The 25,968-nt window shown below is 32.8% G+C and overlaps 1 protein-coding gene across 4 annotated transcripts in view; it reads right to left on the minus strand.

Moving 5' to 3' along the window:
* Positions 1-1,144: 1,144 nt before the first annotated feature.
* park (E3 ubiquitin-protein ligase parkin) overlaps positions 1,145-25,968 on the minus strand; it is an 87,408-nt gene continuing 62,584 nt past the window's right edge. For 2 of the 4 annotated variants that reach the window (XM_076516434.1, XM_076516432.1), the window contains 3 exons: positions 22,658-22,738; positions 15,296-15,416; positions 1,145-12,217 (listed from right to left, as the gene is read on the minus strand). In XM_076516434.1, the coding sequence (XP_076372549.1) occupies positions 12,108-12,217; positions 15,296-15,416; positions 22,658-22,738 (312 nt within the window). In that variant the 3' untranslated portion in view covers positions 1,145-12,107. The remainder of the gene's footprint in view (positions 12,218-15,295; positions 15,417-22,657; positions 22,739-25,968) is intronic. The other 2 variants (XM_076516435.1, XM_076516433.1) reach the window with 1 other exon arrangement.

Genomic DNA, 25,968 nt, shown 5'->3' on the forward strand with positions numbered 1-25,968 from the left:
TGTGCCCAACACAAGTATCAAAACCAGTTTTAGCTGAACCACCAGGAAGCAATTTCAACTTTTTATTTTATTCCATAAAAAAGGCTTTATTTACTTAATTAGACAGACAAAACTATTTAAAATCACAAATTTAGAATTTGGGTTAATTTCATCAACCTCCCAATAAAATTACTGGTGTTTTATTATTACCCAAATTCTTTTGTAGCATATAAATGACACTCATAGGTTCCCATGAGAAAACTCATAACAATATTGAACAACATAGTGCTAAGTGAATTTTGTAACTTGAACACAAGTGTGGTTTTATCAGTTTTTAGCCAATCACTCTCTCAACATGAACTATTATGGCATGATGCAAATATCACCAAATTCAGTTTTGAGCATCAAATGGATGGCTGATGGTAAATATTGAGTTATAACCAATACTGCATGATTACAAATTTTATAGATAAAGCATTATGGTGCGAGATAACTGACATCTTAGTTTTGAGAATTTACAGGTTACTCTTACATCCATCTAAATATAAAATCAATATCTCTTCCAGTTTATTGGTGACTTGTATTAGGGCCATAACTATTACAAAAAGGTGTCTGTGAACAACTAAAGCTACATTTAAAATCCTCAGTTTTAACAGATTGTGAAAAACTTGCTTTATTATTTTATATTTCATTTGAACTATGATATAAGCATAAATATATTTTGTGTAACAAGTTATGGTAGGATTATTTACATCATTTTAAAATTGGTTGTATCAAGTTTCATTTTGTTGACAAAATCAATCTCAAGTTTTGTTTGCATTTGGCCATATAAGCTAAAGTAATTGCTTGAATGGGTCAAAGGAAATCAGTAAAAAATAATGTAAAAAAATATGTACTAAATATTATCATATACATTAAATGAAACCTTTTGATTAACAATTTGAAGTTGTATTGTTTGTAATTTTTACATGATAAAAACAAAACTCAGTGTCTTGTTTTCTGATTCAAAATAGTTTGAATATAACAGTTAGAAATAATGTATTAAGACAATAAAGTAAGAAAGTAAATTCTACAACAAAGGTCAGCAATTCTAGTTCTTTCTTAAGAAATACATCACAATGGAATATTTTGGAAGTTTCAAAAGTATGAATTCTTATAAATATCACATATCAAAATATAATATTTTATTTGCAGAAGCTACATAATCTGTAGAAAGCAATTCTGAAAGTTAAACTATTTCATCTAGAATACTTTTTTCACATTGCAATAAACCAAACCATACAAAAGGTTCATCAAGTCAATGCACTTGAGTTTCAAAAACTAACATAAGGCAGCAAGAATGAAATCTATACACATTTCTCTTGATTCTACAGGCAATTACATTTACAAAAAAAATCTGAGTTAAATACATACACTTGTTGCTTTATCTAATATGGTTATGATAAAATACAAATGGCTGCTATAAATACTGTATTTACCTAGTTCTTAATATTGAGTGAGATATCTTGATGCCACTTTACTTCTCCAAGAACAGCTGTAAAGTACTTTTTTTACTATATTACAGAATGTTTTGTAAAAACAAATTAAATAAAACCTACTATTATGAAACAGTGTTATAAGTTTTAAAAATAAGAAAAAGTTACTGTTTTAACATATTATCAAAGTGTTATAACAAAACAAGTGGAGTATATTCTTTCACCCAAAGTTAATGTTACAGCAAAACAAGGACAAACTGTTTTAACACATCAGAGTGTAATAGAACAAAACACTAAGAAAATATTTAAACCTAATGTCAGTGTTACAGTAAAACAGTAACTTGTTGTTTCAATGATGGCTCATTGTTTGAACATACTGTGAAAGAGTTAAATAACAAAAAGATGGGAAACTTATTGTTGCTACACAACACTGAAATGTTTGAAGACAAAAATGAAGAGCTTGATGTTTTGTGATAATGTAAAACTGTTACCGTAAAACTCAATGTTCACTTCACCAACGTAAATTGCAAATTATAAATGATTCCAAACATAAAAAGGTTATGAAGTCAACTAAAATGCTACACTTAGTTGCCAAACTTGTTTCATTGGATTGTTAAACTTAACCTATCATACAGAAGTCTTGTTGTTGTTTTTTCATAAGCAAACTTTTCTCATCGTATCTCCTCTAAAAAGTTTCAATTAAAATCGTGTATTTTTGGTGTGACAAAAAATAATGTTATGCTTGAATGTGAAATATACTATGAAAATATACTCTTCAAAACAAGAAACACAAAAGGGATATTTTTTTTATTTTAAAGAGAAATATATGTAATACCATTTCAAGCTCAGAGTATGTGATGTTACACGTGTTAAGGCACTGATTGTCAGACCAAAATGATAATAAAAGTTGTGCACGTTGAATACGGAGGAAAACATCGGATTTTTTGGCAAAACGCATTCGTGTCCAATAAATTTGTTTGAGAGATTTGCATGTTCTGCAAGTGCAACATGTGCAAAATTCCTATAAAAGTGATGGGTTCTCGGTTTCCATAGCTCAGTGTTAAGCCATTGACACACAATACAGTTACGCCAAGACTGACTGAAGCACAACGCAACAATGCCATTGGTCGCTTGAAAGCAGGCAAATCTCGATCAGATGTTGCCAGAGCTGTGAATGTCCACCCAAGCACCATCACAAGGCTATGGAATCGTCACCAACAACAAGGATCAACTCGTGACTGTCCACGATCTGGCAGACCTTGTGTGACCACGCCCATACAAGATCGCTACATCCGGTTACGTCACCTTCGGGATAGGACCACCACTGCGATGTCTACTGCCTCAAGCATACCAGGGCTGTGTAGGATTTCCGATGAGACCGTACGCAACCGTCTACGAGATGCAGGAATCCGACCTCGACGTCCAGTCAGAGGCGTCATCCTCACCCAGCAACATCGTCAAGCACGGCTGCAGTGGACCCGGGCACATCGGGTAATGCCTCATCGACGATGGTGGCATGTTTGGTTCAGCATGAATCATGTTTTATGCTTCATAGGCAGGATGGAAGGACCCGAGGTGAACGTTTTGCAGCAAACTGTGTGCAGGAAGTTGACAGATTTGGTGGTGGCAGCGTCATGATGTGGGCTGCCATCGCCTACAATGCCAGAACAGACCTTTTGCACATTCGAGGGAATCTTACGGCTCAACGATACGTCGACGAGATTCTTAGACCCCATGTGCAACCTATCATGGTGAACGTCAACGTTTTTCAACATGACAACGCCCGTCCTCACACAGCCTGACTCACCACTGTCTTCATGAGACACCACAACATCAATGTTCTTCCCTGGCCCTCCAGATCACCAGATTTAAACCCCATTGGACGTCTTTGGGACGAGTTGGACCGACGTCTGCGACAGCGACAACCTCAACCGCAGACTCTACCTCAGCTTGCAGCAGCTTTGCAGGCTGAGTGGACAGCCATTCCACAGGATGTGATTCATCATCTCATCTCTTTCATGGGCAGGAGATGCCAAGCAGTTATTGATGCTCACAGGGGGCATACTCGTTATTGACGTTGAGTGACGTTAAACTTCAACTAGTGGCGTGGACTTCGCCTTTGCAGACTTTGGATGTTCAGCAGTGAATGTGCAAAGTTTCACACGTCATACAGAACTACCCGAAATAAACTTGTTAACAATTTTTATCATATTTTGCCTTTTGAGTTTCTTTTTTTGAAGAGTATACATTTAATGGTTCATATTTTAGATTTAGCAGCTTTATTCAGAATTTATTTAAAGCCATTATTTTCCTATACTGAAAATAGATTTCCAGGAGGTACCTCCCACCTCTCACATGTGTAGCTAGTCTTGTTCAGTGCTGCCCTCTGTATGCAGCATTTTCTACATACTACATGTTTTGAATTGACACATACCCCATGATGAATGGTTCAACTGCATCTTAAATGCAAAATTATCATGCCAGAATCCTTCAATTAACAGCAGTGTAACACATCTTCCTGATGCATATGACTCTATTTGCTTCTACTGAACTGTAACTTTTAGACTATTGGTTTTCAGAGGGAAGGAAGTGTGGGAGGAGGTAATTACATACTGGAAATCTTCAGCCAAGTAAAATAATAACTTCTGGTATGGTACATTACCTTTACTTGCATGTAAATCTAGAATTCCACATTGAATAGGTGGAAGGATTAGTGTGAGAAAGAGAAATGAGTATCCTTCCAAAGCATCCAAAGAACACCCAGGAAGTGCAACTCCAGTTGAGAAAGGAACACACATGAGATGCTGCACCACTTCTATACCATGTTACTTTGTGCCAAGTGTGAAAATGCGTGGAGAGTGGGAGGAGCACTACTGAACAAAGAGAGAAAAACCAAATGATGTTGAAATATGAAACACAGTTCACTGAAATTTCAATTCTGAAGAATACCTAACTACAGACAGGAATATGGGGAAAGAAAGTTATTTGCCCCAAGGTACAGAGTGGCTAAGGCACAATGAACCATACATGTCCAGTCAACTCCAGTTCAAAACCAAACAGCACCAGTAATAAAGCCTCCAGCCTATAGGAGGAGGAGAGTCCTCACCATCTTCACCTGAAGTAAAGTAGAATGGAAGCATGTACTCTACGAAAATTTCCAAGTAACCTTACTCCAGGAATATCTGAATTATAGTAGGATAAGATGTGCCAATGTGGCAGGTCACATCAAACTCAAATTCCATCAGACTAGCACTACACTGTGCAACATCAGCCTAAGGTGGTAAAACACATTAAAGTGAAGCACATGAAAAATGGTCTCCCTGATCAATGTTATCTTCTGGATAGGACTGCACACAAGCTGGAGGACAATTCCACAATTTTAGTCCCATTGCATGGAGGAAATATATAGCAACCGTATATATAAATAGAAACACACAGAAGCTGGAGGTAAAATCGACCTCTGGGACAAAACCACACAGAGGTGGGGGTCTTCAGCCAAATTGGGTGAGGAAGAGAAAACACAACCAACACATGTGAAGATTTATGCTGGTTGGTCAAGCTCTAATCTGCACAGAGATATAGTTCCTGAGAGAAATTTAGTGAGGAAGAGGAAACATGATCAACACACATGAGGATTTACAATGACTGGTCCACTCATTGAGAACCAACATCCACATTATGGTAGGATGAGGGATTCTATTCAAAGAGTTCAGATGCATTGTCACAGATCTATTTCAAGGAAATGTAATCATCTGGATAGGACCACACACACAGGCTGGAGCACAACAGAAACTTGTATATCCCACCACACAGAAGTAGATTGCATCTTAAAATATAGAAATATCACCATTTGGATAGAACTGCACAGAAGCTACATGCGATATCAACCTCCAGGATTCACTGTATGGAGTTGGAGCACATTTATTTATAGATATGTGCAACATCATCCCCTGGATAAGACCCCACAGAATGTGAAGCTCAACAACATTCTCTAGGTCCCACTCTACAAAAGTGGATCTTACCTTATAAAATATAAGCAACTTTACCATTTGGATAGAACCACACAGAAGATGGGTGCAACATCAACTTCTGCACTCTACCTCACAGAGCTGGAGCACATGAATGGAGGATTGCTTGCCATCTACACCAGCAGAACTCTTCCATGGTCCACCATCCTAGTTGCTCTGACCTGGAAAGTGGTAAGGAATCTTACACTGCACTAAAATAACAAGAAAAAAGATTGTGGAGAGTTTAAAAGAATGCAAACAGCAGAAACAATATAAAGAATAAACATGAAAACTATTTTGAAAAGCAATAAGAGGAACAGCAGTGATGGACAGATATCCCCTTCTTATTTACTCATGTGAGTCAGCAAATATATTATAAGGAAAAACGTACTTGTGAACTTCTGGAACATTCCATCTCAACAATGTGCATTATAGACCACAATATATATCATGTGCATTTGAGATACAGGAAGCATACCTAGAAAGGCAATGCTTGCCACTATGCATAATCAAAATACTAAATGGGACATGCCCTTGGAAGGAAAAATATATATCAAAAAACATATTATCCAGTCACGGATTAGCTGAAGTTTGTAGGATGGCAACAATTGGAAGAAACTGCTAGTCAATGAAGATAGTGGAAGATAAACATAGGAAGTGGAAGCTGCATGTCTGATGAATGATGGAGGTGAAACTCAAGAGAAAGGAGAGGTACATAACTGTAGAGTCCACACATTAATCGAAGGACATGAAAAAGTTCCAAAATTCAACTGAAAGAAAAAAGGAGCCATCCTGAAGTCACAAAAATAATGGGAAGGTAGATGACCTTGTGAACAGATTCCTTCCCACAGCAACAAAATTATATTTGAAGGAATAGCACCAATGCGAAGGAAGGAGCAAAAGTGTATAAAAAACTCGGTAGAGTGCCTCAGAAAGGAGAAATATGTTGGAAAATAGTGCAAGAGAGCTGTAAAGGTACGATGAAGATGAGTAAAAGGAAGAAGGAGAAATGGATAGGAATATTATTATGGTCAGCCACTCATATTAGTAAATGTGGCTAACTGTTGAGAGTCAAGAAAAAGTTGAGCAGCTTCTGATAAGCTAAAGCCTAAAGAATAAAAAACCATAGAAGATGAGGAATGCTAATGCCAACACTCAACAGAGAAACAAAATGCTCAACGTGAAACTTGATGTCAGGGAAAGGAAGGAAAATAAGGGACCATAATAACAGATGACATGTTCAAAAAAACAGTATCATATTAAAACTGTGAAAATAGAACAAAACTGAGAAAGATCACTGAAAAAGAAGCAGAATGTAGATGTGACCTAGTAGATATCACAGATACATGGAAAGGCATAGCATAGGAAAAAAAAACACACTAAAAATTCTCCTCATAATGAATAAGTTTGGAGAATGCAATAGGAACCCAAATGTCAGGAAAAAAGAATGACTCACATAATGATCAATCTCCTCGCAAATAATAGCAGACCTGGAGTCAATAATGACATTTGAAGTAGCAGTAAAGATATCAGATGTAAAAAAAATCTTCAGAATTGATCTTGAACTGTGAAAAACTTGAAAATTAGAAGAAAAATCAATAAAGGTACCATATTTTTCGGTATACAAGATGCACTTTTTCTCCAAAAAAAAAATGGTCTCAAAACCCCTGCATTCTATACACCAAAGATCAAACATTTTATGCCTCTCTAGGCTTTTTCTCATAGGCTAAAGAAAATGGGTTATTATGGGAAATAACTGCACAACAGTGTACCATTAGGGGGACCTTTCTTTAACTTAAATTAGACATTGTACTAACAGTACTAATGTCATATCCATAAAGAACACAACAAAAACATACAAGTTTGGAAACTGATAGTAATTGTGAGCACAAAACTCGATATGGGCAGCTAACACAATTTCAAAATATGAGGAGAGTGTCCACATCAAGATGGCTATCAGGCAAGGCTTGCTGGCACACCTGGAAGCACATAGCGAGATAGGGGATGCACACTCTAGTATTTATCTCTGTGGCTTCAGGTCAGAGGGAAACATAAACAAGCTTATGACATCTCCTCTCATACATCTTCTTTGGGTTATGCCATCTTCTGGCTAATGGTGGAATATGAAGCATTTAGAATACAAAAGGCAAACCACAGCAGCCAGAAGGTTAGCTTGTTGATTGGCAGAAATTAGAGTGTGAGGCACATCACAGCCACTCATTGGCTTGGCAGGTTCATCCTTTGTATTGTGAAATGGCTGGGGATATACTAAGCCTTATGTGACAAAAAAGACATTGTTTTAGGGAATATAAAAAGTATCAAGTGTAACACCATGTGAAAGCAAAAAAGTCAACTACAATATAAAATTTAAGCTAGATATCATAAAGTGTGCAAAGGAACATGGTAATACGGCAGCTGAAAAAGTTTTGGGGCCACCATTTACCGAAACGATTCATACATGGCATAAGCAAGAAGATCAGTTATAGTCAGCTTGGGGCAGTAAATACAACTTGAGAGTTAAGAAAGTGGAATGGCCAGAACACAAAAAAGAATTGTTCTCTTAGGTAACAGAAAAGTCAAAGCATTGTACAACAATGATAATTTTCAAAGGAAAACAGATAGCTCAGGAAGAAATTATGATGATTTTACTGGTCATACATCTTGGTGTTATAGATTCAAGAAACGTAAAAACTTAGTAATGTGAACAAGAACAAAAATAGCACAGAAGATACCAGTAGAGTTTGAGAATAAAATTTCAGAATTCCATACATATATAATCAACACAAGAAAATCAACAAATTTTGAGCTGTTTCACATTGTTAATATGGATGAAGTACCACTAACTTTTAATGTTCCAAGTAATAAAATTGCTGACAAGAGTTATACTAAGAGTATAACTATGGAAGCAAGTAGGCATGAGAAAACCCATTACACAGTAGTATTATCATGCTGTGCTGATGGCTTAAAACTTCCACCAATGCTTATATTTAAAAGAAAGACCTTGCCAAAAGAAAAGTTGCCTAGTGGTGTTCTTGTTCACATCTATCCCAAGGGATGAAGTTGTGGCTAGAGAAAGTGTGGGCTAAACATCCAGATGGATTACTGAAAGCCCCAGCTTTGCTTGTATGGGATTCTTTTAGAGCACCTAAAACTGATGCAGTAAAGAAAAAATTGCCCAAATGAAGACCCAACTTGCTGTTATATCTGGTGAGCTAACAAGCCAATTACAAACACTGGATGTATCTATCAATAAGTCCTTCAAGTGCTTGATGCATGAGGAGTGTAACAAATGGATGCAGATGGTCGACCACAAAGTGACTCCTACCAGAAGAAGGAAGAGACCAAGCATTCCAATTGTGTGTGAGTGGGTCAAAAGCTCATGGGACAGATTTAAGACTGTGATGTCGAGAAAACCCACTTCTATAGAAAAAATATATATGTAAAAATGGCTCATTTAGGTTGATAAATTTTTTTTACGTAGAGGAGCGAACAACGTTTCAACCTTCAGTCAAATAAACACAACATAACCATAGAAAACACTCAAATACTATATAAAGAAACAAACAAACAAATGCAAATTAAAGAAGCCTTACTTATACAACAACTTAAACCCAAAATCAATATAAAGGGGAGCCTTTATACCTATATTAAATATAATAAAATCAAATCATATATTCAAACATCTAACACCGCCCTCTACATTCTGACACTCAAGTACACAACCCCTTCCAAACATGTGGTCAGCTTCCAGTCAGTTACCTCTTACTCTGTGAACCTAATGATGACCAAAGAAGGTCGAAACGTTGTTCACTCCTCTACGTAAAAATTTTCTCAACCCAAACGAACCGTTTTTACATATATACATTTAAGACTGAAATTATAATAAAGGCATTTAAGAAATGTGGCATAAGCAATTCCCTTGATAGTAGTGAAGATGATATCCTGTTTAAGGAAAGTGGTGACTCAGGTGAGAGTGAACCTTCAAAATTTGATTTCAGTGACAGTGGATGCAATGATGCACAAGATTGTAAAGGTTTTTATAATGAATGAATAATGTTTTTGCATTGAATATATGGAACAACCTTGTTTTATTTCCTTTTCAATACTGCTTTTAAAGACTTTGAAGGGGTTTATGGCAAATAATCAGTTTTTTTGTTTCATTAGTGTTTAAAAGTACCAAACCTTTTTCTTGTCCCCAAAGTGTGGAAATTGTAATAATGGTATTTAAAAAATGTGATGTAAGCAACTGCCTTAATGGCACCAAAGATTATATTGTTTGAGGACAAGTGAGAGTGAACTTTCAGAACTTGTTTTCAGTGAATTCAGTGATGCAAAAGAAGATTTTGAAAGTTTCCATAATAAATGAACATTCTGATGTAAATGTATGAAACAACTATATTTTATCTTATTATGGACACTATTTTTGAAGTATCCTAAAGAATAATAAAATATTATGCTGATGTTGAACAAATAAATAAATCATAACTGTGAAAAATATTTTTTTCCCTGAAGATACCTTTGTATAAGATGCACCCCAATTATCAAGGCTGAGTCTCATACACCAAAAAATATGGTAAGTTATTGCAGTGTACTACTACAGATAAAACAAACTGTTGCAAATAAATAAGTAAATCACTACTTTGGAAAAAAGTAAAAAATGAATAAATGAAGAAATCATAAATAAAGAATTTCTGCACTCAATCACTGCCTTACGAGAAGTGACAGTCTGATAAAGGGAGACACGTGTCAGGAGGATGTGCTGCACTGCTATTGGTGGAGGGCTGTCATATGATGATTCACATGCAAGATGCAGTTGAACCACATTGACTGTAGGGTACATGGGAGTTCAACAAATCACTGTACACAAATTTAAGTGTCTTAGCTGTAAATCTAGGTAGTTCTAGGTAAAAATCTGCTGACCAATAACAATTCAGTTATGTGTAATCACATTCATTTATCAATACACTGTAGTTCATTTGACATTTCTTACAAGAGAAAGTGATGGGAAAAGATCATATATAAAAGAAACTCATCCAATTAATGGCTTAAGTTTACAATACAATAAACACAGTTTGGCAATTAATGAGAATATCAATTTTAGAATTCTTTGTACTTTTATCTGTTTGTTCTAGAGTAAAGCCATATGTGTTATCAGCAAAGTACCTGGATCAAGAATTGCACCCCAAATTTTAGTGTTACAAACTCTGAAGCTCACCACTGAGCCATAAAATGGTTCAAATGTTAAACATACATTTTAATATCCAGTGCTTTTACCATATTAACTCCCTCACCAGAGAGGAGGTCAAACTGACTGAGTTCATAACTATTCTGTCGTCATTATAAGATTTCATACTATAACTTTTAATACTCATGATATTAAAAAACACATCAGTTCAAGAATAATAGAGATGAAATAAAAACCCTGTAACCCAAGCACTTTCAAAAGATTGGCCTTTCTTCTTTGGGGGAAAACTGAAAAAGAGAAGTCTACCTTTTGAAAGTGCTCAGGCTACAGAGTTTTTTTCATAACTTTCAATGTAGTACTTGTATTAACTTTACAAAATTTGGAAGACTTTTAGTAAACATTACAAGTCTTTCAACACAAAAAGCAGACTTTAAAATTAACTGTTTTTACCAAAGAGTTACCCACGAATTTATCGAGTCTTTGTTTGTTACTAATTCAAAAATTTTAAATTTAATTTGTGTGATCTCTAAAACCTCCTAAATAAATTTCAGTGAAACTTTACATATCTATTATTTTCTCTATCCTAACTCCATATGAAGTTGGTCAGTTTGACTAATCTAGTAAATTGCCAAAAAAGAAATTTAAAATGAATCTAAATTATCCTTTTTTCTTGTGACTTCAAATTGTAACATGAAACTACAAACGTTTACTTTAAATAGTTTTAAACTCATAATAATATACATGTATTTACACTTAACTTTTGTTGCTGTATCTGCCCTTTGAACTGTGTAACTAGTATTCATGCCATACGAGTTGACAATCACGCAGCTCACACTGCAGCATCAAATTATTAGCTGCAATTTTTTGCCAGATTTATTTGCATGCTATGACAAAAAAGTAGCTTAATTAAATTTTGAATGTAACTCATTAAAACCTCATTAAATGTGCAAGAAGATGCCTGTGATAAGCAGTTAAGAAAAAAGTATGCATAACAATTTTTGTGAGAAAAATGTTTCATATAGTAAGGATATATCTGTAAGTGCTTTTAACTGCTATTGTACTAAAACTGTTTTCAGTAGAAAATACAAAATACAAGTACATGCATTTTTGGGCCTATGATTATATAATATAAAGTATTTGGTTTATTTTAACAAGTGTCAGTCAAATAAGAATTTCTCAACAAAGATTTCATTTAGAAAAAAAAAACAAACCTGAACAAAAAAAAAAAAAAGGAACGTGCATTTTTAGGCCTAAGATTATATAATACCATGAAGTCAATGTCTGGTTTATTTAAACACAAGTGTCAATCAAATGAGTCAACAAAAATTTAATTTTGAAAAAAACCTAAACAAAGAATTTACTAAGTTGATTTAAGACTTCAGAAGAGACAAACGATGATTCCGACTGCAAATCTTTGTACACTCTGACATTATCATGTGAGTGATAAACAACAGCTTTACATTAACCAAACCAATGATTTCCCATGCATTCTCTTGTCCACTCTGTTTGACACATCCAACACCAATGATAACCACACTGTGGTCGAGTGCAAACCATATGCATACAGCCACCTACAAATTCAAAATAAAAACAGATAAATAAGATTAGTAAAATCTATACTTACTAATAAAATATGTGTTCCAGATATCAACAAGTAATATTTTGATTTCTCTTTCTAGAATACAAAATTCTTACTGAAGACATTAAAAACAGTAACAGCTATAAATAGCATACTTGCAATAAATTAACAAACAGTTAAAATAAAGTTACATGAAATATGTTTAATCACATTCAAGTTTTTTTTTTCCTCTGTTGACTATAGCAATACATGAACATGTTAAGAAACTAATCTAACTTTCACAACATTAACTATATCCTACTCTATGCACAGAACAAGAAACAGAACTAATTTTATGATATTCAAATTTCCATGTTCTACAACAGATGGTTGAGAGCATCATGTTAAAACAAATATGAATACACAAAACAGTACATCATGTGATAACTGCAACCAACATAAACTAACTGTGCAATGCATGAATGCATCAGAACTACACTTTTGATATTGTTTGGCATTTCAAAGATAGTATTATGCCACTAAAAACTGATCATTTTTGATAAGGTTCCCAACAGCCCTTTCTGATAAAAAATATGCATACACTCTAAACAAAATACGTTTATATTGGGGCATTTAAAATTTCTGAGATGGAGGAGTGTGCTTTGGACATGAAAGCCTCATGGCAGAGCCTTTTGCAACAGAAATCACATTGCAGGCCCAGTTATCAAGATGAAAAGTCATAAGATAGAGAATGAAAGAATGTGATAAAGCTTCAAAATTGTTGAAATATAAAATATTCAACCTCTGTACATGCAAAGAACAAAACTTATGGCTAATTTTGTGATATTCAAACTTTTATATGTGCAGAACAAACTGATGGTTTCAGTTTTTCCATACCCTGTTATATTCATACATGGAAACCTTTAAGAAATACAAATACAAAAGAATATATCTTTACTCGAGTACATTTTTTTCATGTTCTTGAAAGTGTGCTGCATTTGTTTAAGATGAGTCCTCACACACAGTATGAAAAAGGGTTATAAACCTGTGCCAGTCTTCTATCTTAGACAAAGGTTTCATACCATAGCAATTACTATGTACAGACTTACCATTGCTTGACCCAAAGAACTTTTGTTCTGACTTAACAGTGCAACACATTATTCCTAACCCAGCATTCAAATGCTACAAACAGTCAAGCCAGTGATATGAATAAAATAAACTTACTGTCTCAAACAAATTTATTCTTTAACAAACCATTACCCAAATTTGTTTTTATAGCATATACTCAAATTACCTGCTGAAGATTAATGCACATGAATACCATAAGCTATCCTAGTGATATTTATTATATTATTCCACATCCTACAGTTTATGTTAAATTAACTTGGTGATATTTGTTATTCTATATTCTGTCACATATAAACAACAAGGAAACACAGTAGTGTTACTAAACCAGTGATACATATAGAGGGAGTTTAGTGACACCATGAAATGTTTATTTCTCTATTATATACTATCATAAGCATCACATTTCTGGTACGATGTAACCGATGGTGAGAGTATACATGAAAAGATGTTAGGGATATTTTAATATAGAAATGGTTAAATATATTTATATTTAAAGCTATACTTAGGTGTTTAAGAAAATAAAGATTACACCAAGAGATTGATTGGAAAAAAGATATATTATACTAATCAATTTATAAAACAGGTATAAAAAATTATGTTAAACAAATAGTTTTACAAAATTCAGCTTTAACATTTCATGACAAAAAAATAGTTATGTTTTTTTTTTGACAGAAGTGAAACCAATGAAAAAAAATCACAGATTCCAGAATTTAAACTAATTCTGAACAATTGAACAGTGTTCATATTAGCAATCAAATAAATTCCTTCATTTATTTCTCTATCTTTAAATCTAAACACTGTTAAACCTTTCAGAATTAATCTAGATTCTGGAATCACTGATCTCCATTCACTGGTTTCACCTCTGTCAGAATAAGAAAAATAACTTTATTCTTTGCTTATTTTTTCATGTAATATAAAAGCTAAATTTTCTAAAAATTACTATTCATTTAAGATAATTTTTCATACTTGTGTTTATAAATTATTAGTATAACATCTTTACCAATCAGTCTCCAAGTGTCACCTTTATTTTACATAAACACCTAAACAGTTTCAAATATACATATATTTAACCATTTCAAATTAAAATATCCCTAACATCTTTTCACATACACTCTCGCCATTAGCTGTATTGTACTGGAAATGAGATGCTTACAATAACAGTAGATACAGAAATAAACATTTCCTGGAAAAACCAGATGACCTTCCTGATATAAACTCCCTTTATATATCATTTGTTCAATTACACCACCACTCCCAGTTTGTTCCTCAAGAAGAAATGTCCACCTTTCAAAAGCACTCAGGTTACAGGGTTTCTATCAAGACTTCTTAAACTACATGTTTTTTCTAACATCATGAAGGTAACCTGGTGATATTTATTATTCCCTGTCCTACTATATATACATGCACAAGCTAGTCAGGTGATATTTCTTATTCTGCATCCTCCTATATGACTACAAGAAACTAACCTGGTAACATTTGTATGCTAAATCTTACTATGTGTATACAAGAAACTAACCTGGTAACATTTGTATGCTAAATATTACTATGTGTACACAAGAACCTAACCTGGTAACATTTGCATGCTAAATCTTAGTATGTGTATACAAGCTAGCTTTGTGATATTTTATATACTACATTCTACTACTAAACAAGATAGCTTAGTGATTTTCATTAGTCCACCTCCTACTGTTTTTACAGGACAGCTAACTGTGCAATATCCGTTAACAAAAACAAATAGCTTAATCATTATAAACACACAGACTGTATAATACAAGAAACAATCTCACATGTAACCATACTTTGTTACTTATTGGGCAGCATGCATGAATGAACATAAGAATTTTTCTTGATGGACAAACTATGTGATTATAATCCTGGAGTTGTGTTATTTACACACATGAACATTAATCACACACTGTTCAAGAGAAAAAGAAAACAGAAAACAATCACTGAAGATTTTTACCATCTTTTTCAGTTGGAGTTCGACATTTCGGACATGGTTTTGTTGTACTTTTTATTGTATTCTTAGTGTCTTCTTCCCATCTTGCTTGTTCCACATTTTCATCATTGAAAACATAAAGGTACTTTGAAAACATAAAAAAAAGTATTCTCAGCAGCCGTAAAGAAACACAACTTGCAGAGAAGAAGCACAATGTTCACTAGCTGATTATTACTGAATCACTGAATGAACTGAAAAATACTTATTCTGTATTCCACAAATCAACTATATAACCCATGTGAACCCAGATGTATCAACTATGACAAGGTAAGAGTAATGTCATTTCTAAAGTCTTTACCCTCACCATTGCTTCAAGGTTGTTAAAATGAAACAATTTTGTTTAGTTATATCATTTTTTTTTACTACTTATTTAAAAGTTAACAAAATAAATATAATTTTCAGAAACTTTGGTCAGAACTCGATGAAAAAAAGTGTTATTAGGAATTATAATACACATGTCACTCATTTACAAAATAAAAGAAGCCTTTTGGCAGATGTTTTAAAATTAAGTAACTGAAAGACAGATTTTTGACAATTGTATGTCAGAATGGCTGGTACTGGTATTAACACTTTTACTAATAAAGCGGAAAACAATGTTTTGACCTGACCTGAAGATGGCCTGGAATGTCAAAATGTTGTTCTCTGTTTTATTAGTAAAAGTGTTAATACCTATACCAGCCATTCCGAGATACATTTTTATTTCAAGTGGGTTTCTCATCATCAAGAATTCTTTACAATTATTTTCAACACTTAAGCATTTTATCCTAAGACCTTGGGCTTTTATAAATACTAACATCATAAGACAGGTGGTACATAACTGCTACTTTAGATAAAACAATGTTAAATATCAAAATGGCTAATAAACACAAACACTTTAACTATTGTTTGTAGTTAACGGGATTATTACATCAAATGTTATCAGAATCTGCTACTTTTCAATGTATTTCTCTAACATATTTAGAATTCATAATAACCGTTATTGAACGTCATGCAAAATATATTCATTAAACTCAAAGAAACCTTTATTGAAATATTTTCTGCCTGATATTAAATTCAGATATGAAACAGAACAGAGATGGTCCTGTGAGAACCATGACACAGATGTATAAAACATTGTGTTTTTGCAAAAATCTATATTGCCATTTATTTCTCTTAATAATATTAATTTTTTAAGTTCACATCTTCACAACAGATATTTAATAAGAAACATGTTAAGATTACATGAAGAATAAACAATATTGCATGGGCTTCTCATGAATGTAATGTTTCCTCATTGTAATTATCTTAAAAGTATAGAAATCTTTTATACATCTTTTAATGGAGTATGGTTGGACTGACCATAATATCTATTACAATCAATTTAAATCATTAAAAAACATGTAACCTTTGCAGCTTTTCACTTTTTTTTATTACACCTAATTTTTCTGAACAATGTGATTGATTTACAATTGGCTAAATTTAGACAAAAATGTACAAATTTTGATAAAAAAAACATTATTCCTTCTCAGAACCTGAAGAAAACCTTCCAAATGATAGGGAGAGTTAATTTAAAGTAAAATAAATACTTTGGTGTTTATATAAACCACGAAGTTTATGAACTTAAATGAGTTCAAACCAAAACAGCTGTTTATCAACCAAATGAGTCTTCACCACTAACATGCCTGTCCTATTCTATCCAGCATCTTCACCATTAAGTTGCCTGTCCTATTCCAGCCAACATCTTCACCATTAAGTTGCCTGTCTTATTCCAGTCAGCATAATGAATTCTGGTGCTCTACAGTAAGCCTTGTGAGCACTGGATATAGTTTGTTTTCTAAAGTTCCAACAATTTTTATTTTTTCTCTTCCACTTCATATTTTCTTTTATTTGCTCACAAACCTTGCACTCCTTGTGTCCACACAATGAACAAATTATTATATCAGTCATATATATTCATTCATTTACTGGGTGTATAATTGTTAAACAGATGCTCAGCGAGTATCCTCGATTTAAATGAAATCTCTTCAGTGTTTGACTAATGTTAAACAGAGTTTAGTGTACAAATACACATTTTCTGATTGAGGTTAAGTAAAATTGACTATTTATATGCAAAAACGGCTCGTTTGGGTTGAGAAAATATTTTACATAGAAGAGTGAACAACGTTTCGACCTTCTTCGGTCATCGTCAGGTTCACAAAGAAAGAGGTAACTGACCAGAAGCTGACCACATGTTTGAAAGGGGTTGTGTAACTGTGTGTCGAAATGTAGAGGGCAGTATTAGATGTTTAAATATATAATTTTATTTATTTTATTATATTAATATAGGTATAAAGGCATTCCTTTATATTGGTTTATTTTGGGTTTAAGTTGTTGTATAAGTAAGGCTTCTTTAATTTTGCGTTTGTTTATGTTTGTTTCTTTATTTAGTATTTGAGTGTTTTCTATGGTTATGTTGTGTTTATTTGACTTGCAGTGTTCGAAAATGTGTGAAGGTGACTTTTTATGTTCTTTGAATCTGGTTTCCATTTTTCTACTTGTTTCTCCAATATAGAAGTCGTAGCAGTTATCACATTGTATTTTATAAATAATGTTGGTGTGGTGTTTGTCAGTGTAGTTTTTACATAGTATAGACCTCAGTTTTGTGCCGGGTTTTTGAATAAATTTGGTATTAACTGGAATGTCATATTTTGTTACTAATTTTTGCCAAATGTTGGTTATTTGTTTGCTGATGTCAGGAATGTATGGTATACAGCAGTATATGGTTTCGTGGTTTTTTGATCCGTGAGCTGTATTTACTTTAGTTGGTTGATTTTGCTTTCTGTCTAGGTGTGTGCGTATAATGTTTTCTACGGTTTGTGGAGGAAACTTATTGATGTTGATGAAGTATTGTTTTATTTTGTCTAATTCATTGTTAATTTTATCTGGTGAGCATAGTTTTATGGCTGTGTTTATTTGGTTTCTTAGTATGTTGAGTTTTTGACATGGGTTTCTCGACATCACTGATTAGAATTGACTATACAGACCCACACCTTTTGGTTGGAATTAAAAAAAAAAAAAGTTTAACTCCAGTAAACAAGTGGTTCTATTTATAGTAAACAGGCTTTACTATATAGAGGCCCCCCTTCTGATTGAAATAAGAGAGGGTTTACTACACAGAAAACCACCTGCTGTCTGAGGTAAGAGGAATAATAAAATACAAAGAGCCATAAATGCTTTTCATTTGCAACACACAGTAACATGTGAAACTAAAATTCTATTGTGAAAGCATTGTGTTCTTCCCATTTTAAATGTGTAGTAAAACATCCACTGATCCAGAGACACTTATTATTTCTTCTCTTGCTTTGAAACTGTACATATCATGTTTATCTATATTAAACCTATTGATAGCTTTAAATTAACCAAACTTTATTAATCAATTACTTCATCCAAGATATTTTCACTTACGCATGTTTTTGTTCATTGATAAAATTGTCAGATTATATGCATAAATAATTAAAATATAGATTCTAATCATATATACATGACATTTCATACATATAATCAGATCTACTGGTAAAACATTCACAATGTTTATAATTTTATTATTATTACACCATCACAATGTACAATTGCACATGTAGACATTACAGTAATTGGCACAGACTGAAATGTTACTGTATGCAAACATATTCATCACTGATAGTGATAATGTATTACATGGCACTCAAGTAAATATTTTCATTATTATACTAAATAAAAACTACAATTAAGTAAAACTGTTACTAAAACTACTCACATTAGTTTTATTCTAGTATGGCCATCTGATTTATACAAACATTAACACATCACCTGTATTCAACCACACTAGCAGTAAACAATCTCCAGAATAATTAGTATCTTAATCTCAAGAACATACAGTTGACTGAAAGCCAACAGTTTCAAAATATTACCAGATCTACTAAATAAACTCTGTGCATTCTCCTCTCTACCTTTAGTCTTTATTCTTTCCTGTCTCTAGTATCTTGTTTGTTGCTTAGTAAATAGTATGTTACCAAAGTATGTTACTCACACATCCCATACATTGCACATTATTATGGGAACATAATGTGTTAAGTTGTTTACTGGTACAAGTTCAATTGTTTATACAAAGATTCATGCATAACAAAAAGCATCATACTCTGAAAAACCCTTACATGTGCCATGTTTCACCAAATGTATAATCTCCAAATTACTAATATTATATATTGCCATTTAAACTTTGCTTAATTCTTTTGTTTCTGACTCAGTGCATTACACTAACCACATGACACAAAATTGACTGTAGCATTTTTCAAACTATTGCCTTTAACATGTTTTGTACACCTTCACGTTTTTTAGTAAACATTATAAATCTTTTTTAAGACAAAAATCAAACTTTAAACTATTTTTACTAAAAATATGTCCATGAAAATATGGAGTCAGGGTGTTAACTGCTTTGAGTACAAAGAAATTTTCATGTTAAGATTAAAAATATTTTCTTCATCCAAAAACTTTAATTTCATTTGCATAATCTCTAAAATCTAAATAAATATAAAATGTTTTTTTATTCTGAAAACTATATTTTATCTGTTATTTTTATCCTGACTCTATACAGGGTCAGTAATTTTGACTGACCTTATAACTGCTATAACTTTAATGGTCGAAAAATGTGAAACAAAAAAGATCATTACTGTTGACCACTAGGTTCCATAGTACTTCCCCTGCAAGTTTCTTCCCCTACACTTCTACCATTAGACTGTTTATGTGACCACATAATATGACCAAATAAGCTCATGTGGCACTATTACCTGAACTTTTCCACAGAGTTTATCATAATTCCAGCTTTAAAAACAGTGGTAGAGAAAATTTTTTGGTTTGTTTATAGAACAGTGGTTTGAAATAGAATAAAAGACAGAAAATCTTTATGATAAAATAAAGCCCCAAACAGATCTTTCAAAATAATGGAGTGGTGTGCATTAACCACTATATAGATTGTATAGTTGGAATAATGGAATATAAACTGACCAATAATACATGAAACTCATGAAAAAACATATTTTCCTTCAAATTAAGAAATAAATAATATTTAAATTTGAATTTTAAACTATGCTGTAATTCCAATGTTACTGATATAAAGTGATAATAAAATTGTTTAATCAAGATTTCAAAATACCCCTAAAATATCACAACATGCACCATTTACCTATCCATAAAGTTAATACAAGATTTTCAACCATCACTATAACCATAAAATGTCATAACATGCACCCATTGACCTATTCATCGAGAGAAATTTAATACAGGTTTTTCAACTATCACTAGTGATAATGTACTTCTAAGCAATCTCTGCCTGAGCTGTACTACAAATCATGATATTCACCTGTTATAGGCAATCAAGAGTGATGCACATTTTGTTGTATGATAAAATAAGAGAAAATTATTGATAAAGTATTATTTTATACAATTACTAGCATAAATAAAATACCCACACTTCAATGAAGGGTTCTAGGTTTACCTCACAAAGGCCCCAATGCACCAGTCAAGCATCTCCATTATCTTAGTTACTTCTATAGATACACCACTGCACAAATCCTTTAACTGATTTGTCTGTTGCCATTTCCCAAATGTAATTCAATTGAACTCCATCTAAAAGCAAAGTCTTGATTCAGCTTCTCAGCTTCATTTGTGTTTTCCTGTTTTTATTTGAATTTCTTCCATTCTCCAATTTCAATATCTTGTAATTCATATTTTTCTTCCTGTTGTTTCTTTCCATTTTCCAAACTTATTTGAATTGAACTTTTTCTAATACTCATATTTGTATTTTATTTCCCATGTTTGTGCTGAGAAGGAGTATTTGGCAAAAACGTTCTACATACTGGTCATTTAACTAAGTGAGAATTTGAAAAAATATGACACTTTTCTATAGAAATTCAGAAAGTAGAATTATGAGGCTTGAAGGCTTTAGAACAAAAAACTGACTAAAGTGTTTTTGAGTCAAATTTTAAAAAATAAATAGCTTCAGATCTCTGTGTTCTTTCCTCTTGGAACTATGGTGGTCACACACATACACACACAGGAAAACGTTTGTATTACAATAGAAAAACTAAACATAATACCCCCAGAATCCCCTTGGTATGCATGCAGAATTTCAGGTCTCTGGGTTCTTTTGGAGCTACAGCAGTTGCAAACACAGGCTCTTTTATTATTACAGTAATTTTTGAAAATACTGAATAAATACAAGTATAGATATAAAATAAAAAAATACAAAACTGTGTAGATATGTTCCACCTTTGAATTGTTATGCTTAAAAAAGTAATCAAACTGTTTGTTTTCATTTTTCCATTATTCAAACCTTTTCTATACAAATATGTTAATAACATAATATACCCAGAGTTTTACATGTTTTTTTTCTGTGGTCCTGATAATTGGATTGTTTAATTAATGAATTACAAATTTTAAAGTAAAGTTAGCTTATGCAACTAATAGCCCTTCTCTACATAATAAACTGTTTGAGACATTTTAGGCTTCAGTACAATAATTCTTCATGAGGTTTAGGAAAACAAAACAAAGCCTTGTCCAGATTCCTTACACTCCATTTAAGCAGGAACTCAGCTACTGTTTATGTAATCTATTTCAACTACTTTCATACTCCATGACACTGAAGAGTAAACAAAGGGTTAATTTTGAAAATATTATGTTTTTACACAAACTATGTATATTAACCTGTATATGATGTTTTGGCACTAATAATAATTTCTTTTTTCTTATATCCATGTCCTAGAAGGATCACTAAATCACATAAAATTTACTGTCTTTCTCAGTTGTCTGCAAAATGAAAATCCCCAATATTTCTCAGGTTTCTCTCATCTGTGTGTGGTAGTTATATAATAAAAGCAATGCATCATTTAAACCACATCGTTCTATCACTGAAAAACATCTGTCTTTTCTCAACAATAAATAATTGTGGTTAAAATGATGTATTGCTTTTATCAATGTAACTGAAAGTTAAAGAAAGAAGAGGAATGTGGATAATTCTGAGTAAACAGAACATTACTGAGTACAACAATGTCAAGGAAAAGAATGAGCTTTTGAAATGCACGAAATTATCAAGAATAGTACTATGCTTATAGGATGTGATAATTTATTACTGCTTGCATTATAAAATGATACAGGAAACATTATATATAGGCACCAGAATGCCCTTTAAAGGCTTAATGCATGACCAAAAAAACTTTTCAGCAGTAGCATATCTGATCTGTAGAGGTGAGCAACATTTCTACTACTCTTTGTAGTTAAGTTAATTTTTATAAATATATATATATCAAAAACAAACACCAAAAAGAAACTTACCCCTTTTGTAGTGTTTAGGTTATCAGTAGGCTCACATCTTCCAATATGATAGCCTTGAAGACACAAACGGCAAAACACAAACTATAACACAACAAAAGAAAGTAGGCCTTACTGTTTTTAATAGCTGCTTTTAAAATATTCAGTTTACATATTTCTCTTTTGAAAAAACATATCATAAAAAAAGAAATTTTCAAATTAACAGACTAAATAATGAATCAATCATCTTATCAGTTACTATCAAAAATAAAACTAGTCCAAACCTTATCTTCTTTTAATGCTAAAAGCATCTAAACTATACAATATTAAATTTGTTTTACTATAAATACTGTAATAGATGAAATACAGATCTAACTGATGAGCCAGTTCTATTGTCATTTTGTACATGGACCAAAATAAATCATTTCAATTTCCTGACCAGCTCTCTTCACTACCATCTAGAAAATAACACCATACAAAACATGTGCTGTACTATTAATTTGTTTTCAACCTCGTGATGTAATATGATCAAAGATATGAAATAAAACCATAAAACATCTGTTATCACAAAAACAAGGCTTCAATTTCACACTTAGTTCCTATTGTTACAAAAATGTTCCAATTATGTTTACTGTATTTAAAGCACATTCAAATTAGTTGGTGAACTAAATTAACTTCTACGGAGTAGCATCATTATACAAATTTCACATCTTCTGAATATACATACTCAAGATGTAGTAGAAAATAACAAAAACACTTCCTTTTTAAAAAATTCTATAGTGTATACTAGGCATAATGAATGTGAGATAGCAGCTTGAGGTTTCAGAACTACTTGACAATGTCACAAAAGATCAGAGCAAACATTTTGGACGATGCAGTTCCATAATCTAATGACAACTAGTTAGAAATGTAGACTACAGCAGTCTAAAGTTAATGGTGACTGAAATATTCACACAGGAAACTCAAAATTGACAAAATGTTGACAGTGTATTTCGTTCATGTACATAAACCAACACTACAACACTGATTCAAAACTTATAAGCAAATTTTTAAACATTATGAAACATAATATATAAACTCTAAGTTAATAAGTACATCTATAAACAGTTTGTCAGTCAGCTAGCTAGTCTACCAACCAAGTGTATTTAGCAGTAACTTAGTTAAATCAAACTACAATAACTTCTTCTTGATATTTTCATTGACTTAGAATCAGCCATCATGTAAACTTAAACTTCCCAAGTTTAATTTTTTTTATATTAAGATAAAAAACTGACCCCTCTAGGCACTGAGTCAAATTTTTAAATATTATGTCCCAAAAGTCACCAACTGGTAGAAATGAACTACTTGACTTCACTGTTCATAATCTTTTTTTCAGATTTGAAATCCATTAAGCACGAAAGAAAGAAACAGCTGTATACAGCAGTAATAGTTTTAGAGGTTTCAGTGTTTCCATCTTCTCCAGAATCAATATCATACACCTTGCTTCCTTCTAATCTTATTGAATTGTGATCTCTCAGAGTACTTGTCCTTCTCATTTCTCTTCTTTCTTCACTTTCAGCAACATTTGTTTGCTTCCAACTAATATGGTTTATTTTATACAAGCACGAATCCATAGGTGAGTGAAATCTACAAATGTCACAAGTTAAGCAGTCTTCTTACTTTCCGTGTTTATGTTCATGACAAGGCATTTCACAGATTTAACTTGCGAGTATATTTTATCAATAATAAGAAGCAGCTTTTTAAGATTGTATTATTAGATTAGTTATGTCATCTGGCATCACTCATCTGTTTTTTGACTTTGATATTTTTTTCTAAATTTGGGTCAGTTTTTGTGACTGGTGGCTCTTAAAAACAAATTACTTAAATACCAGCAAAACTTCCTGAAAAGAAGGTATTGGTTAGTTGGTTCGTTTAGTATTTTATGGCACAAAGAACCTTGGCTATCTGTACAAAACATCCAGTAAAAAGTTAAAACTAAACTGAGTAAAATTCATAAAAGGAAGTTAAAGTAAAACAAAACAAAGTTTAAAAAAAAGACATAAATAGCATTAAAACCAATGCTCACATCTAGTTAACAGTTGTAAAGGACTTTCTGTAGCATAATTCACCAGGAAGACTAACAAGTAAGTTCAAAAATTGCCATCAGTCACCTGAAGTTGGTCTTTCCAGTCCTGGTTCAAAGTTATTTGACATTATGGCCATTTTCAGAAAGTAAAGTAATAAAAGTTTTAAAAGTCTTGCAGCAAAATTGTATTTATAACTCACCAGGATGACTAATGGGTAGTTCACAAAGCAGTGTTAGTCACCTGAAATTGGCATTTCCAGTCCTGGTTTCCAGCTATTTGATGATACTGCATTTCTACCTCCTAATTAAACTACATGGACTTTGCTTCTTAAAAGAGAATCACATTAAAAAAGGTCTAATGTATAAATTTAAAAACACTTAAATAGCATTAAAAAGATCAATGGCCTTTAACAAAACTAAAAACATTTCCAAGATAGACAGCATCACCATCACCAATAACACTGTCTAACGTTATGGATAAACCTTGGGACAGAACACGTTTAAATTGGTGCCTTCATTGAGAGTTATAACGACAGCAAGAAAGTAAAATGTGGCTTACTGTGACCCAAGTGTTACACAAACAACACATCGTTGCATCAAAACCAGATAAAAGAACACGATAAGTTAAAAACTGTGACCAATGCATAGTCTAGTTAGAACAACTTCCTCTTTCCGATCCTTATGAACGCAAAACAGCCAAAGTCCAATATAGGGTTTTATTTGGAAAGCTTGTTTTTTGCGTTACTCACTCCAAGTCGACTGCCAGCTGGCATGAAGCCCAGCCTTGAATACAGGACCACAGTCTATGTATGGTACAGGTACAGCAGTGATAGTGCCAGACCAGATAGATTTAGCTGTAGTGTCAGCAAACGCATTCCTGCAAATACCAACGTGGCCTGGTATCCAGAAAAACTGGATAGAAGTAAATGTCAAAAAGAAATGTGCCAGTTGGTTTTGAATATTTGCGAGAACAGGGTGTGAGCCAACGTGAAGCGATTCCAGGGCCAATAGAGAACTAAGCAAGTCAGTATAAATAGTGCAGTGTGAGTATTGCTTAGCTTCTATGTGATCCAGGGTGAGAGAAATGGCATACAATTCAGCAGTGAACACAGAAGCTGTAGAGGGGATTCTGCACACAACCATTGAACCACAACAAACCATGGCAGAGCAAACACAGTCACCTGATTTTGAACCGTCTGTATAAATAGGAATGGAAGAATGGTTCGAAAGATGTTCAGCAAATAACAGACAGTATTTCCAATCAAGAGTG

This window comes from Tachypleus tridentatus, chromosome 7 (genome assembly GCF_004210375.1).
Source record: "Tachypleus tridentatus isolate NWPU-2018 chromosome 7, ASM421037v1, whole genome shotgun sequence".
NCBI lineage: Eukaryota > Metazoa > Arthropoda > Merostomata > Xiphosura > Limulidae > Tachypleus > Tachypleus tridentatus.